Consider the following 12,993-nt stretch of genomic DNA (forward strand, 5'->3'; position numbering starts at 1 on the left):
CATAATCAGGGAGTCCTTTGCACGTATGTAAGGTTCTTCTATAGGTTTATTTTTCATGTTTATAAATGTAATGATTATATACTGGCCCACTGCCTGCAAAATCAGATGTCCTCGGATGGAAGATAATCATTTCAACTTGATTAAAAAAACCAAAAAGTAATAATTGAATTGAATAATATCTTTACCACAACAAGAGTACATTGCAATATGTTGTCAGCATGCTTTTTCCTCATTTCAGCCAAAAACATCACAAGTGCTTAAAGCTCCCATAGAGTGGTCCTATCACACATATATGTGCTCCATATGTGGAGGTCTACTTACATAGATTAACTTGTTTTTATGGTCAAAAACCTCCTAATTGCTGGAAACGAGCCGATAGAAATCTCTCCTCACTGAAGCTCTTGTCAGCCACGCTGTTTCAGACTGAAATCTCACCGCCAGAAGACAGACAGTGTTGTGATTGGCCATCCAACGACAGGTTTCCCAACTGACTTGTGATTGGCCAATACCTGGAAGTGACGTAATCAGCACACTTGCTCTCAGAAGCGCAGCTCCCCCTCTGGAACGGTGGATGCACTGCTACTCATTATCAAAACATTGTTTTAAAGGTGACATAGAGTGGTCCTGTTGCACATAAATGTTAGTTATGGAGGTCTACTTACATATATTAACTTGTTTTTATGGTCAAAAACCTCCTAGTTGCTGTGAACTAGCCGATAGAAATCCTCTTTTCTGACACTGTTTTTCTGCTGCGAGATTTCAGAGTGAACTTTCACCCCCAGAAGACAGAGTCTTGTGATTGGCCAGTACTATCCAGCACATCCGTTCTCAGAAGCGCAGCGCCCCCCTCTGGAACGGTGGATGCACTGCTCCTCATTATCAAAACATTGTTTTAACAGTGTTTAAAAATAGCTTCTTCATGACTCCCCGCCGCAGTCCCTTTTATGACTTTAAACTGGAGTCAGACCCAGAGTCAGAAGACACTGTTGCTCGTGAAACACCTCCACAACGGACGTTATTCTTCTTCTGCGGTTCAATGTACGCAACCGGATGTGCCCGGACTAGTGCCCGGAGCAGGACGATCGGTTGTTCAGGAGAACCGCTGCTTACGTAACTATTACGGGATTTTCAGTGATCTCGTTGAGCCCCGAGATTACAATAAAACACAACGTTCTCAGCAATGGCTGAACTGTTTGTTTAGAACCGTCAGGGCTTCATAAACAAGGTAATGACACAGATACACACCAAAAAAACAGCGATAATAGGAACTTCCGGTCTAGTTCCGCTTTAACAATGTTTAAAAATGGCTTTGTCGACTCCCCGCCGCAGTCCCTTTTAGGACGTTCTTCTTCTGCAGTTCAATGTACGCAACCGGATGTGCCCGGACTAGTGCCCGGACCAGGAGGATCGGCTGTTCAGGAGAAAATATGTTTACTTAACTGGACTGTGTTTTTTCGGAAATCTTGCTGAGCCCAAGATTACGGTACAACTCAGCGTTCTCAGCAGTGGCTGAACTGTTCGTTTTGCACCTTCAGGGCTTCATAAACGCGGTAATGGTGCAGATACACAACAAAAAAAACAGCGTTAATTGGAACTTCCGTTCTTCCGTTCTAGGTCCGCTTTAAAATACTATCATGTTTATGTGTATTTAAATAACTAAGATAATTCTGGTTCAGAGATGAGCTCACACATATCTGTGGTTTGTGGGGACCGTGCTGCTGAAGTACAGCCCCCAAAGTCCAACAAAGTGCTATTGTTTATCTTGCATGCACAATATATTATCATTACCTTATCATTTTCTAGTTAATGATGCATTTTTTTTTTAATTCAGATGTATTTTACGTGTTTCCATAAAATACCTAGTGACCCTTTTGCTGATCAGAGGGCCACACTGTTTGCTGCTCTCAAGTAGTTCGAATGACAGATCAAAACATACAGAACAGCACCGTTACATATGTATTTGCCCATATAACCTCTGAAATATTTCTACTGTATACGTACGTCTCTGCACGTGGAGAGCCAGTGCATTTAGAGCGAGTGGACTAGCACTTGCCTGTTATATATTTATTCAACAGTGGTGTGAGAACACGCCAAGCATGATTTCACTTGTAGTACACAAGTCTTACTTTGATGTGATCTCTCCGGGGGCCCAAAGACCGTGAGGTTTTCAAAGACGACACAAACCAAATGATTTTAAATGAAAAAAAGAAGATAAGTTTATTTGAAATGTACAAAAGCTATATACACACACACACTCACACAAACAATCATAAACACCCAAACATAATAGCATAGTAAAAGTGAACGGTAGCAAACACACCAACATTTTGAAAGGCTACTTGAAAATTCAGCAAAAAGTCAAACTGAGGAATTTGGAGAGGGCTAGTTCACTGATCCTGGGAGGCTTCCTGTGTGAATGTGTTAATTAGAGTTGGATCTGTGCTGAGAACACACAGAGGTACTTGCATATTTCTTTAGAGAGACACAGGGGTTCATGCTTCCTGGTAGACCAACACAGAGACGAATCCTTGTCCTTTCCAACATGACCAAGGAGGGTTCATTCCTCTGATCCAAAGGGCAAAAGGAGGACATGTGTGTTCAGGGTTCATCGGTGCCATCCCCAAGAGCTCGGACCATGTGATCAAAAAGCATTTTCATATCTGTGGACAATAATTGTGTACGACTGTCTTCAAACCAGGGCTGTCAAACTGCTGCAAATTGAAATGTTGTTAACTAAAAGCCAACCTTTATTGAAAAACCAAACAGGTGTAACTGAATTTCAGTGAAACACAGTATTCTGCACAAGACATGTTGCAACAGTAGGTCTTTCTCACAGTTGAGAGCATAATGGCTGCAACAGTAAATGCTTGGAAATGCTCCTCCCATGTAGGCTTTGTTGTATTGCATTTATTATCCCTCTTCCAATATGTTTCAAATTCTGGAATAGCAACCTTTAACCCAAAAGGGTGTATCGGCTTAGCAGAACAGCCAATGGGAATGCTCTTTGTCTTTGAACTGCCCTGGAAACAGTGCCTAGAAGTGGTGAAGAAGTCCAGTTCTCTCAATCCTTTATTATACATTACGTTTAAAGGTTATTATGGAATTATTATTCAACAAAGATAAAAAAGACTTTGCCTACCCCAGCTTGAACTCATCTTGCATCCTATAATATACACATTGACAGTAATTAGCAGTAACTGCAGCATAAGGATGTAATAATCTTACAACCCTTATAAAGCTAACCCTTTGACAGCCCTAGTTTAAACATCAAATGTCTATAGCATAACTTACAGCAAGTACCATACAGTACAATCTATACACATAAATGTCTTCATGAGAAAATATTACCTGAAATATACACATTGTGTCTGTTTCCTGGTAATTCTGTTTCCATGTCATACTCCTTGATGTCTTCAGCAAGGCACGGTGTGAACTGCTTTCAGTGCACAACTTTGTGGAGGGCTTTTAACACCAGCAAATACTGAATGGTAGTTGTTTGTAGAAGTGTTTATATACCCTGGGCTATCATATATTCGTGGCTAAAAAGTATGGCTTTTTAACAAAATGATGATAGAAAATGGTCCTTAAACCTAGCTATTCTTAAAATTCAGTTCAAAAAACATATTATCTGAAGCAAATATTATAAGGTCAGCATACTACCATGGACAATGACAAAACATTTATGAAATAACCAGTTGTGCATCGCTCAGTCAGTGCTTTCACGTCCATTCTATATATTCCTGATGTAATGGTTAGCATGGGTGTTTAATTCGCCCTCAGCTAATCATGTTGAGGAACTTGCTTTCTTCAGCCAAAGCTGTGAGCATGGAGTTCATGTCGCCAATGGCCATGTTGCCGATCCCTGCCGGCACAGAGGCAAGGGTGACAGAGTTGCGGGGTGTGGTCAGACGTGAGGAATTCTGGGAGAGGCTCTGCAAAAGGCCAGGACTCAGTGTGCCTGACATGAGGCTGGAGTGGTCTCCATCGTCGAGCATGGTGTCAAAGTCAATCTGGGAGTGCTCGGCTCCACCAGATCCACTGGTGGAAGAGTCCACTGTGCTGCTGGATACCTGGTTAACTCCAGGCGAAGCCATGTTGGGTGCTACAGTGCTGCTGCTGGCAGGAGCCTGGCTGGCACCGGGGGACATGGGTGTATCGACGCTGGCAGATGCTGGCTCAAACATGTGGATCTGACCTGTGTAGAGCACAGCAGAGTTTGGTTTTTCAGAGTGGCCGTTGTGAGACATTGATCCACTGGGCCTCTTCGGGCTTGCCTCTGAGGTGTCATTACCACGATTGTGGCTCAAATCAGTCAGCTTGGGTATTCGGCTTGGATGCATCATGTTTGACCCCATGTGTTGTCTGGTTATAGCCTTTGTCTCTGCCGGAGGCCGGGGTTGCAACATTCCTCTGCCTCCATTATGGATACTTTGCTGCTGCTGGGTGATGACACTGTAATTTTGCTGATGATCCACTTGATTCACATGAGAATAAACATCAGCCTGTGTCCTTGCCCTGTAGGATTGCAGTTCTGGATCTGTTGCAGTGTTGCGGGCAGGTCTCATGCTAGCGCCCTTAGCTTTAGAATTTGAAATTGCCTCTTGGCCATACCCTTGCTGTGGACTAATTTGCTCACTGAAGTTATTGTTGTATCGCCTCTGCTGCTGAATCTGCTGGTGGGCCATATTCATCAGCCGCCTCTGACTGTTGTGGTTCATGTAGCCCTGCATAGATATATTATGACTCATAGGCACTACCTGCTGGTTGCTGCTAAGGCCCTGACCTTGTGACTGGAATGATCCAAAACTGTGCCTCTGCTGAACAACAGCTAAGTTCCCCCTGACAGGATGCTGCTGTTGTTGTCTGGAAAGCTTGTTTGAGGTGTCCACAGTCCCCGAACTCACCTCGTTCCACTGCACTGGCATGTTGTTCTTGTTCATGTTGTCTGGTGCTGACAAGGGCTGATCCTGGCCATGAGTCATGGTTGCATCAACCATAGCCATCCTCCTCTGCGCGTAAAACGACGCTGGTGGGGCCATACCTGTCTGGTAGCCCTGAGCCTGATTATTGGAATAATAGTCCGCTTGGCCGGAATTGTGACTTGAGACAGCAGAATTCTGGGACCTGAGGTATTGCACCACATCATCTGGAAGCACCATGTCATCCTCCCCACTCTGCTCCCCTCCAAGAATCATTCCGTCTACTGCCATGTTCTCAATGGCTACATTCTCTGAAATGCTAGGTGGCCTCGGGGCAAATGGGTAGTGTTGCAGGCTACCGTCAGAGCGAGTGTGGCCCTGCATAGCCAGTGACTGGTGGCGTTCTGAGGCCGAGAAACCATGCGTATTCATACTGTTCATGCTGTTGTAGCGCTGGACCCTTGGAAAGGAAAGATTATCAAGTGTGGGACGGCGCACTGGGTCACTGGCACGACGTGGAAGGTTGGCGGGTACCTCGTGGGGCATCATGTTCCTGGTGCCGTATCCAATGTCACTGCAGCGCCGAGGTGCAGCTCCGGAGGGTGGTTGACGGAACACATGAGACGAACCTTCCTGGGAGTCACCGTACAATGCCATGCGGGTTCTAAGGCTCATTCGGTCCATATTGGGGAGAGGAGTAGGAGGAGCTCCACCTGTGGCGGCAGCGTACTTTGCCTTGAGCCGATAATGCTGCGCCGGTGTGAGACTAAGGAGGCTTGGGAGACCTCCTCCACTGACACCACCACCACCACCACCACACTGGCTGGCTTCACTGGAGCGGCGGGACAGGTCAGTGGAGATGGGGTCATAGGAGTCAGCTGAACTAATGTTGTTATGGCGGTTGGCACCGAACTGGGATGCCTCACTGGAGCGACGGCTGGAATAGCAGGGGGAGATACCGGAGGAGCGGCGACTCATGGTGTAAGCCGAACTGAGGGTGCTGGTGGTGCTGTCGCGGCGCTCATTCAGCTGGTTCAGCAGTGTGATTTCACACGAGGTCTGGTCACCCTTGCGTTGGCTAGGTTGCAGACCATTTAAGTTACTTATCACGTTGGAGCTCTCTAGCAGGGTACCTGGCAAATACAAGGAAAAAGATTACACAATGACAACTTATGACATATTTCCAATTAGTTACAATCATATGGTGTAAAATTGTGTTAATTCAGGTTTTTTGAAGCGTGTTGTATCAGGTACCGATACATGGCCACACCGTGCCAAAGGTGGTCAATCACTCACCTAATAAAATTAATTTATTTGTTTTTTTTTAGCTTGCATCGACACATAAACTGAACTGCTCTTCTACTGCTGCCTTGTTTGGTACACTTGACTCACTTAAGTAAAACAAAGGTCTTTAGTGACAGAAATCATAAAATAATATTTCACAGAGAGATTGAGAATTGAGAATGGTGCCATTGTGATGGTCTTTGTATTCAGGCCAAAGAAGTAGCTCAATGTGGTCTTTGATGACTGAAATAAGATTTCAGACAAAGCTCCTGAATCATTTGGTGAAGGATAGGCTGCATACAGACACAGCAAGAATGTTTTATTTCCACACACTCATTAAGCAGCAAAGATGCTGTTAGGGCAATGTGGTGGTGATAACCCATTGTCTTTATTTTGTATTTTATTATTTTCTCTCCACAAGGAGAGGCAAATATGCAAATTGCCAATTTAAGTAAATCAATAAAAGCAAAAAGGTAAAAAGTACACATTAATTTCCAGATCCTAAAAATCTAAATCACAGCCTGCAACTAGCCCATCCTACATCCTGAGCACATCCAATGTTTTATCAGGCGACAATATTCTATTAGATTAATGCTACCGAGACATTATTGTAATTTTATACCTTCATTTCACAGTTTAGCACAGCACACATTTCCTGAGTCTATACCGCACTTACCGACTGCAGGTATGGGAGGCAGCTTCATGCTGTTGCATTGGCCCTGCAGTGGATGTGGTGCAGAGCTGCCCCAGGGGCAGGAGTCCCTCACTGTCTTCAGCCTTTCCTTCTTGATGTTCTCCAGCTTGATGGTGATCTCGCAACCGTGACCCGCGGTTTTCCTCAACTGAAGCCCCATCCCACCCAGCTGTCCCCCAGCAGGGACAGTGGAGTCAACCAAGGGGCAATCGTCCTGCGTACTGAGGTCCCCAAAGCTGCCCCCGCTGTGTATGGCCATCTCTACCCCACTGTCGTTGTTGTTGGCGCTGCTGAGAGGCGACGGCTCGCTGCTACATGACGAGTGGCCACCAGGACTGGACTGATATGTCTGGAGGAGGAGAGTGGAGAGGAGTTTGATGTAAGTACAGTGAATCGATTCATTATAAAGGTTCGCTGCAAAATTTTACACACATACACACAAAAATAATCTATCATATAGCAAAAAAGATGTCAGAGGTGACAGTGTGAGCGCTCACCTCAGTGAAGTCTGTCCATTAGGAAGGTTAGAAGGGAAAGAAAGAAGCAAGTTCAAGCAAGAGCCAAAGAGGTGAGTTGGGAAGGATGCAGGAAGTGCCGGCACTAAATACATTTAACCTCACAGCAATATAAGTAAAGTGAAAAACAAGTCTCTGTGCGTGAGAGAGACTCTCTTTGTTGTTTCCTGCAAAGACGTGCAATTATTTGATCACGTTATTTTAACAAAAGGCCACTTAACATGATTACATTCCTTCGAGGTGCAAATCAAATAATTACGCTGTGTTCAGTGTAGAGCTGCACAATGTATAATTATTGTTATCACAATGAGTGAAAGTGCAATAGTGGGATATGTTGAATGAGGTCAGTTTGATCAAACAAGTTGTTGTCTTGTAATCATTTCTGGCAAGCTGTACACTGAGAGGTGCAATTCAAAATTCTTCAACACAGTTTAAAGTCATTTTTCATAAGTTTGTCCTCTACTTTTAAACAAAACCACCACAGTCCTTGGCTTCTTTTGCAAACTAATCTGCAAAAGAAGTCTGATATAACTTAATTTAAGTCCTATTGAACTCCAGCTTAAATGGTTTACACTAAATTTCATTTTTTTCTCCATTATTATCCTCTTGTATGCAGCTGATACCCTTCATGTACAGCATTGGTTCTCAAAGTGCGGCCCGGGGGCCAATGGCGGCCCGCAGAAACATTTCTGGCGGCCCCGCAATGAATTACAGTTGATAGTTTTAATCCAGGAGCTACTTAGCTTGTTAAATGTTTATTGGACATTACTGGATACAGACCAATAAGTGTAAACTGTACAACTGTATTTACTATGTCATCAAATTTTGGATGACATAGTGACACAGTATAGTATGACGTTTTTGTCAAATTTTGGCATTTAAATTTTTTTTCCAAAAATGTGGGACGGCCTATATGTAATTTTTGTCAAATTTTGGACCAAATAAAAAAAAAAAAATAAATCAAATTTGGGACGACAACAGTTTCCCCCCAATATTGTAAAATTTTGAACGACATAGTATAGTATGACGTTTTTGTCAAATTTTGGACCAAAAATTAAAAAAAAAAAAAAAGAAAAAAGTCATATTTTGGACGACGTAGTATAGTATGTCGGTTTTGTCAAATTTTGGAGGCCATAGTTATTACAAATAAGATTTCTTTCAGTTTTTTTTCTTTTTTTTCCCTTTGGCGGCCCTCAGTCCAATGTTGGGTTCCTAAATTGGCCCTCAGGTATCAACACTTTGAGAACCCCTGATGTACAGTAACCACACCACTTCTGTCAAAACAGTGCTATTCAAGACATCAGCTTTATCCTGTATTTTTTTTCATATCGCAACCATATCACAGAACCACATATCACAATATTCGTTTTGGCACAGCCAGCACGCTTTTGTAAATTTAAGGAATCAGGACACACCATGGATGTCTCAGTCTTGATAGATTTGATCTGAAGATAATCGTCCACTCCTCTGGAGGTGCTGTTGGCCTCAATCTTGCCGTCCACACCTCTCGCGCCGTGCTTGGAACTGGCCTCGTACTCCCCGTTGCCCTTGGGCGGCTGCTGATGTCTGGGAGGAGCGTCGCTACGTTGCTTCTTGGTGACGTGGGCCTCCGGTCCGTGCACTGTTTTAACATGCTTCCTGAGAGAACTCGGGTCCGTGTAGCGCTTGGTACACCCCGGGATCTTACACACGTATGGTTTCTGCCAAGATATCAGATTTATCACAGTTCTTATTGTGCAAGGAGGCAGGAATGAATGGAAAATAGTGTGCAATACCAATGTTTAAAACTGAAAATTACATAATACAACAATGTGTGATGTTATGCATTGCTTCTTCTCATACATACACACACACAAGGCAAAATACAAACTTTTCCTTTAGGTAAATATAGAATTATGATAGCAATTGCCTAATTTTCACTATTATTATTATTATCCTATTCACCGTGTTAACCCTTACTCCTGATGAAATAAAACTATGATAATTTAAAATGCAAACAAGGTCAACATTCAATTAATCATCAATATTTTCCTGAAGAATAAAACTACAATTAAACACCAGACAAAAAACTATTACACTTGTTTTTGTGGTAAAGGTGTGAAAACAATATCTTCATCTACAAAAAACTACATCAAAACAATTATGTGTTGTTGATCTCTCTCGCTCTCTCTCTGTGAACGTACCTCATTCGAGTGTGTGCGGTTCTGGTGCTTGGCCCGGTCTGAGGCATTGGAGAAGGCCTTGTTGCAGCCTTCGTGTTCACACACATAGGGCTTCTCTCCAGTGTGGGACCGAAGGTGTGTTTTGAGGTTCTCCAGACGGGAGTATGCTTTGGAACAGCCCTCAAACTGCACACAGACAGACAGACAGACAGACAATGAGACCGACAGCGTGACTGCTATGATTCTGAAAATCGCTGATCAGCAACAACAACAAAAAAAAAAACCCTCAGTTTTCAAATGTGATCCACTCTTGAACTCTCGCCCACCTACTGTGGCACGCCACACTAAAGCAAAGCCCTACATCCTCTTTTGGGAAAAAGAGCTATTATGTGAAATATCTGAACTAAGTGTGAGGTGTGGCAGAGACTGTCTGGAACTCTTTGTGTTCACTTTTATTGTACAAGCTGTAATTTGGTATTCATTCTAAGCAGTTACTGCAAGTGCAATTGGCTTTGAAATGAGAAGAGAATCAAATTCGATGAGCTCAGAAATAAGATCGAAAAATCGGATTCCTGCTGAAAACACTTAAGGGCCTGATTTACTAAGATTCCCAATAGAGAGCGCTAAATTGCGTGCGTGAGCTTAAAGACTGCGCCTGTTATCGGATTGCGTTTTGCGGGTGAACTACTAAGATTGCGACCGCAATTGACTACAGGCGCAGAAGTAATAATTTCCCAGTAAATTATAAAGCGTTATTGGTAATAACTACAAAAATACAGAGAATCTACAGCAGAAATACTTAGTATTCATCTGATAAATCATATTGTGTTATTGGAAAATTACCACTGGTACAAAGGAGGTAAGTATTTCCCTGTTATACGTATGGTAAATTAAGATGTAGATAACTTTGCCATTGAATAAGCTCAAACTTGTACCATGTAGGTTTAGAAATATTACTATGCAAAACATGATCATTTTCTTGATAAGTAAAGTAAAATTGTTCTGTAAAAGAAAGTCTTGTTTGTTTCCATATAATTACCATGTTCTTACATATATAATGTGTAATAGATAACTCATCTCACTGGTAAATAAACACAAACTTGTACCATGTAGGTTCTGATATATTACTATGTAATACATGGTAATTTACTCAGTAAGTAAAATAAAAATGTACTCTAAAAGAAAGCCTTGCTTGTTTCCATGCTATTACTATCTTCTTACTAAATCCGTTTGTAATAGATCAGGGGTCTGCAACCTGCGGCTCTAGAGCCACATGTGGCTCTAGAGCCACTCTGCAGTGGCTCCTTGTAGCTTTAGAGATCAAGGCGACAAATAAATAATGTTTTAATATCTTGTGCGACATCCAATGTCGACGTAAAATGCAATATTCAGTACATGTTTGGATGTGTCCTGTCCATCTTTGGATTCACATACCGTTTTTCTTGAGCACGAACGACATGCAATCCAAATATTTGCTTCGTTTATTTCAAAGTGGGTTCATTTGAATTTCTTTAATTTGCCACAAACAATGAAACGATGGTTTACGGGGTATAAAGGTTGGGTATAAACTGAAGATGTTGTAGTTCTTAAATGTCATAAATGAAAGAGACTATTACTATTGTATATAGTTTGTCTGTATAAAAACCTTCATATGTGTTATTATCTTCATCTTGTGTGTTTTTTTGCGGCTCCAAGTGAATTTTTGGGTGGAGAGACGACAAAAATGGCTCTTTTCATCCTAAAGGTTGCAGACCCTTGTAATAGATCATGCCCTATACCAAGATATAACAAGATACGAGTCACACAGATTGGTCAGTTAACCACCTTGTTGCATCTCATGGTGATGTGAGGAGTTGCTTACTGTGCATTTATGTGGCTTCTCTCCTGTGTGTCGCCTCATGTGGACCACCAGCATATACTGAGCCTTGAAGGGCTTCTGCTCCCGGGAACACTCCAGCCAGCGACACACAAACTCCTTCTTCTCGCCATGGATGTGGTCATTGTTGATGTGCTGAGGAGGAGACAGCCAGTCATTTATTAGCATCACATGTGACGAGATACAAGGTTAAAGTCACAGTGACTAATCGGTGTATTAACATGAGGATTTGTTCAATCGGCGATCGGTCAAGGCGCGCCAGAGAAGACAGACAGGTAGCTCAAATATTTTAATTGGTCATACTTTTATCATAATAATATGAGAATTAAATAATTATGAGTTTCAAAACCTGCTGGGTTTTTAGAGAGTGTAATTTAAGATTACAAAAGAAAAGCGTAACAATGCACGAAAAGGTAAGTGTAGCTTTTAATGCACAAGTGAGTGATGACTCCATCCATTATAGGTGGCAGTTATTATGCGTCTGTCACCGGGAGACAATCGCTTTACAAGCAGTGTCTGTTTTTTCAGCCTCTGTGTTTGTCCTGTGTCCGTCGGGTTCTCAAGGAAGAGGAACTTCCTCGCATCCCAGTAAAAGTGACCAGGAAGAGCATTCAGTGACCACCTTGTATTTAAATTCCCTTCTCCTTATTTTGAATAGATCAGGAAGTTAGTTCGTGTGCGAAGTTTTCCACAGTGAACTTACTTTTTACTAATTCAAGTACTTAAGTTATCTCAAGCTAATCAAATAGCAAATGTACAACTTTTGAGAATTTTGTAAAATTATAAAATCCATTGTGATACCAGCATGTGCTCCACCTTTTTTTTTTTTTTTTCTTTTGTGAAAAACTGTTTTATTGGCATACTTTTACACATCAAGGTCAAACATTACAACATACCCTTCCCTCCCTGCTCCTGGCAGCCTCTCCTTCATTCCCCCTCTCCCCTCTCGGTCTGATGTCTTACATTCCCCCCTCGGTACTTTAATATGACCTTAGCAGACCTGTTACAAGCGAAAGCAGTTCTCTTCCATGAGTCCAGCGTAGATTCTTTTGGCTTTGTTCACCCGTGCGGTGGACAGTTCTAACGTGATCACATCCTGAAAGTATTCCAGCCACTTCCTGGTGTGCAGTTTGCGAGGGGGTAGCCAGCATCAGCTTTTTGGCAGCCGTCAAGCCGGCCAACCAACATTTGCGTTGCTTCTCGCTCAGCCACAGACGTGAGTCATCATTGAGCAAAAGGACAGTCGACACCAGAGGTACGGGTAGATAAAGTCACTGTCACCTTCCTCCAAAAGCTATAAACATCTGGGCCGTCCCATACCATCTTTTTTGTCTGTTATTCAATTGAAGGAGGCAGTTACCTTCTCCTACACTACACTATGTAGACATCATTACCTTCACAGTTATCTCAGTCAGTTTGTAATGTCAGCTCACTGACCTATGTTCCTCTAATCTGAAAAGCACAGATGCACTTGCTTCATTACATGAAAGATTACTTTAGAGACAATCTCTCCATCTTTGAAACTATCACTCTGCTGATATTG

General features: G+C 42.5%; 1 protein-coding gene across 1 annotated transcript in view; it reads right to left on the bottom strand.

Moving 5' to 3' along the window:
• Positions 1 to 3,776: 3,776 nt before the first annotated feature.
• Positions 3,777 to 12,993, bottom strand: part of gli2a (GLI family zinc finger 2a) — a gene marked incomplete at both ends in the record, with an annotated part of 80,310 nt that continues 71,093 nt past the window's right edge. The window contains 5 exons of the mRNA XM_083890586.1: positions 3,777 to 6,052; positions 6,880 to 7,246; positions 8,828 to 9,112; positions 9,596 to 9,760; positions 11,436 to 11,585. Coding sequence (XP_083746712.1) covers positions 3,777 to 6,052; positions 6,880 to 7,246; positions 8,828 to 9,112; positions 9,596 to 9,760; positions 11,436 to 11,585 — 3,243 coding nt within the window. The remainder of the gene's footprint in view (positions 6,053 to 6,879; positions 7,247 to 8,827; positions 9,113 to 9,595; positions 9,761 to 11,435; positions 11,586 to 12,993) is intronic.

Source organism: Microchirus variegatus (assembly GCF_963457635.1).
Source record: "Microchirus variegatus genome assembly, chromosome: 5".
NCBI classification, from domain to species: Eukaryota; Metazoa; Chordata; class Actinopteri; order Pleuronectiformes; family Soleidae; genus Microchirus; species Microchirus variegatus.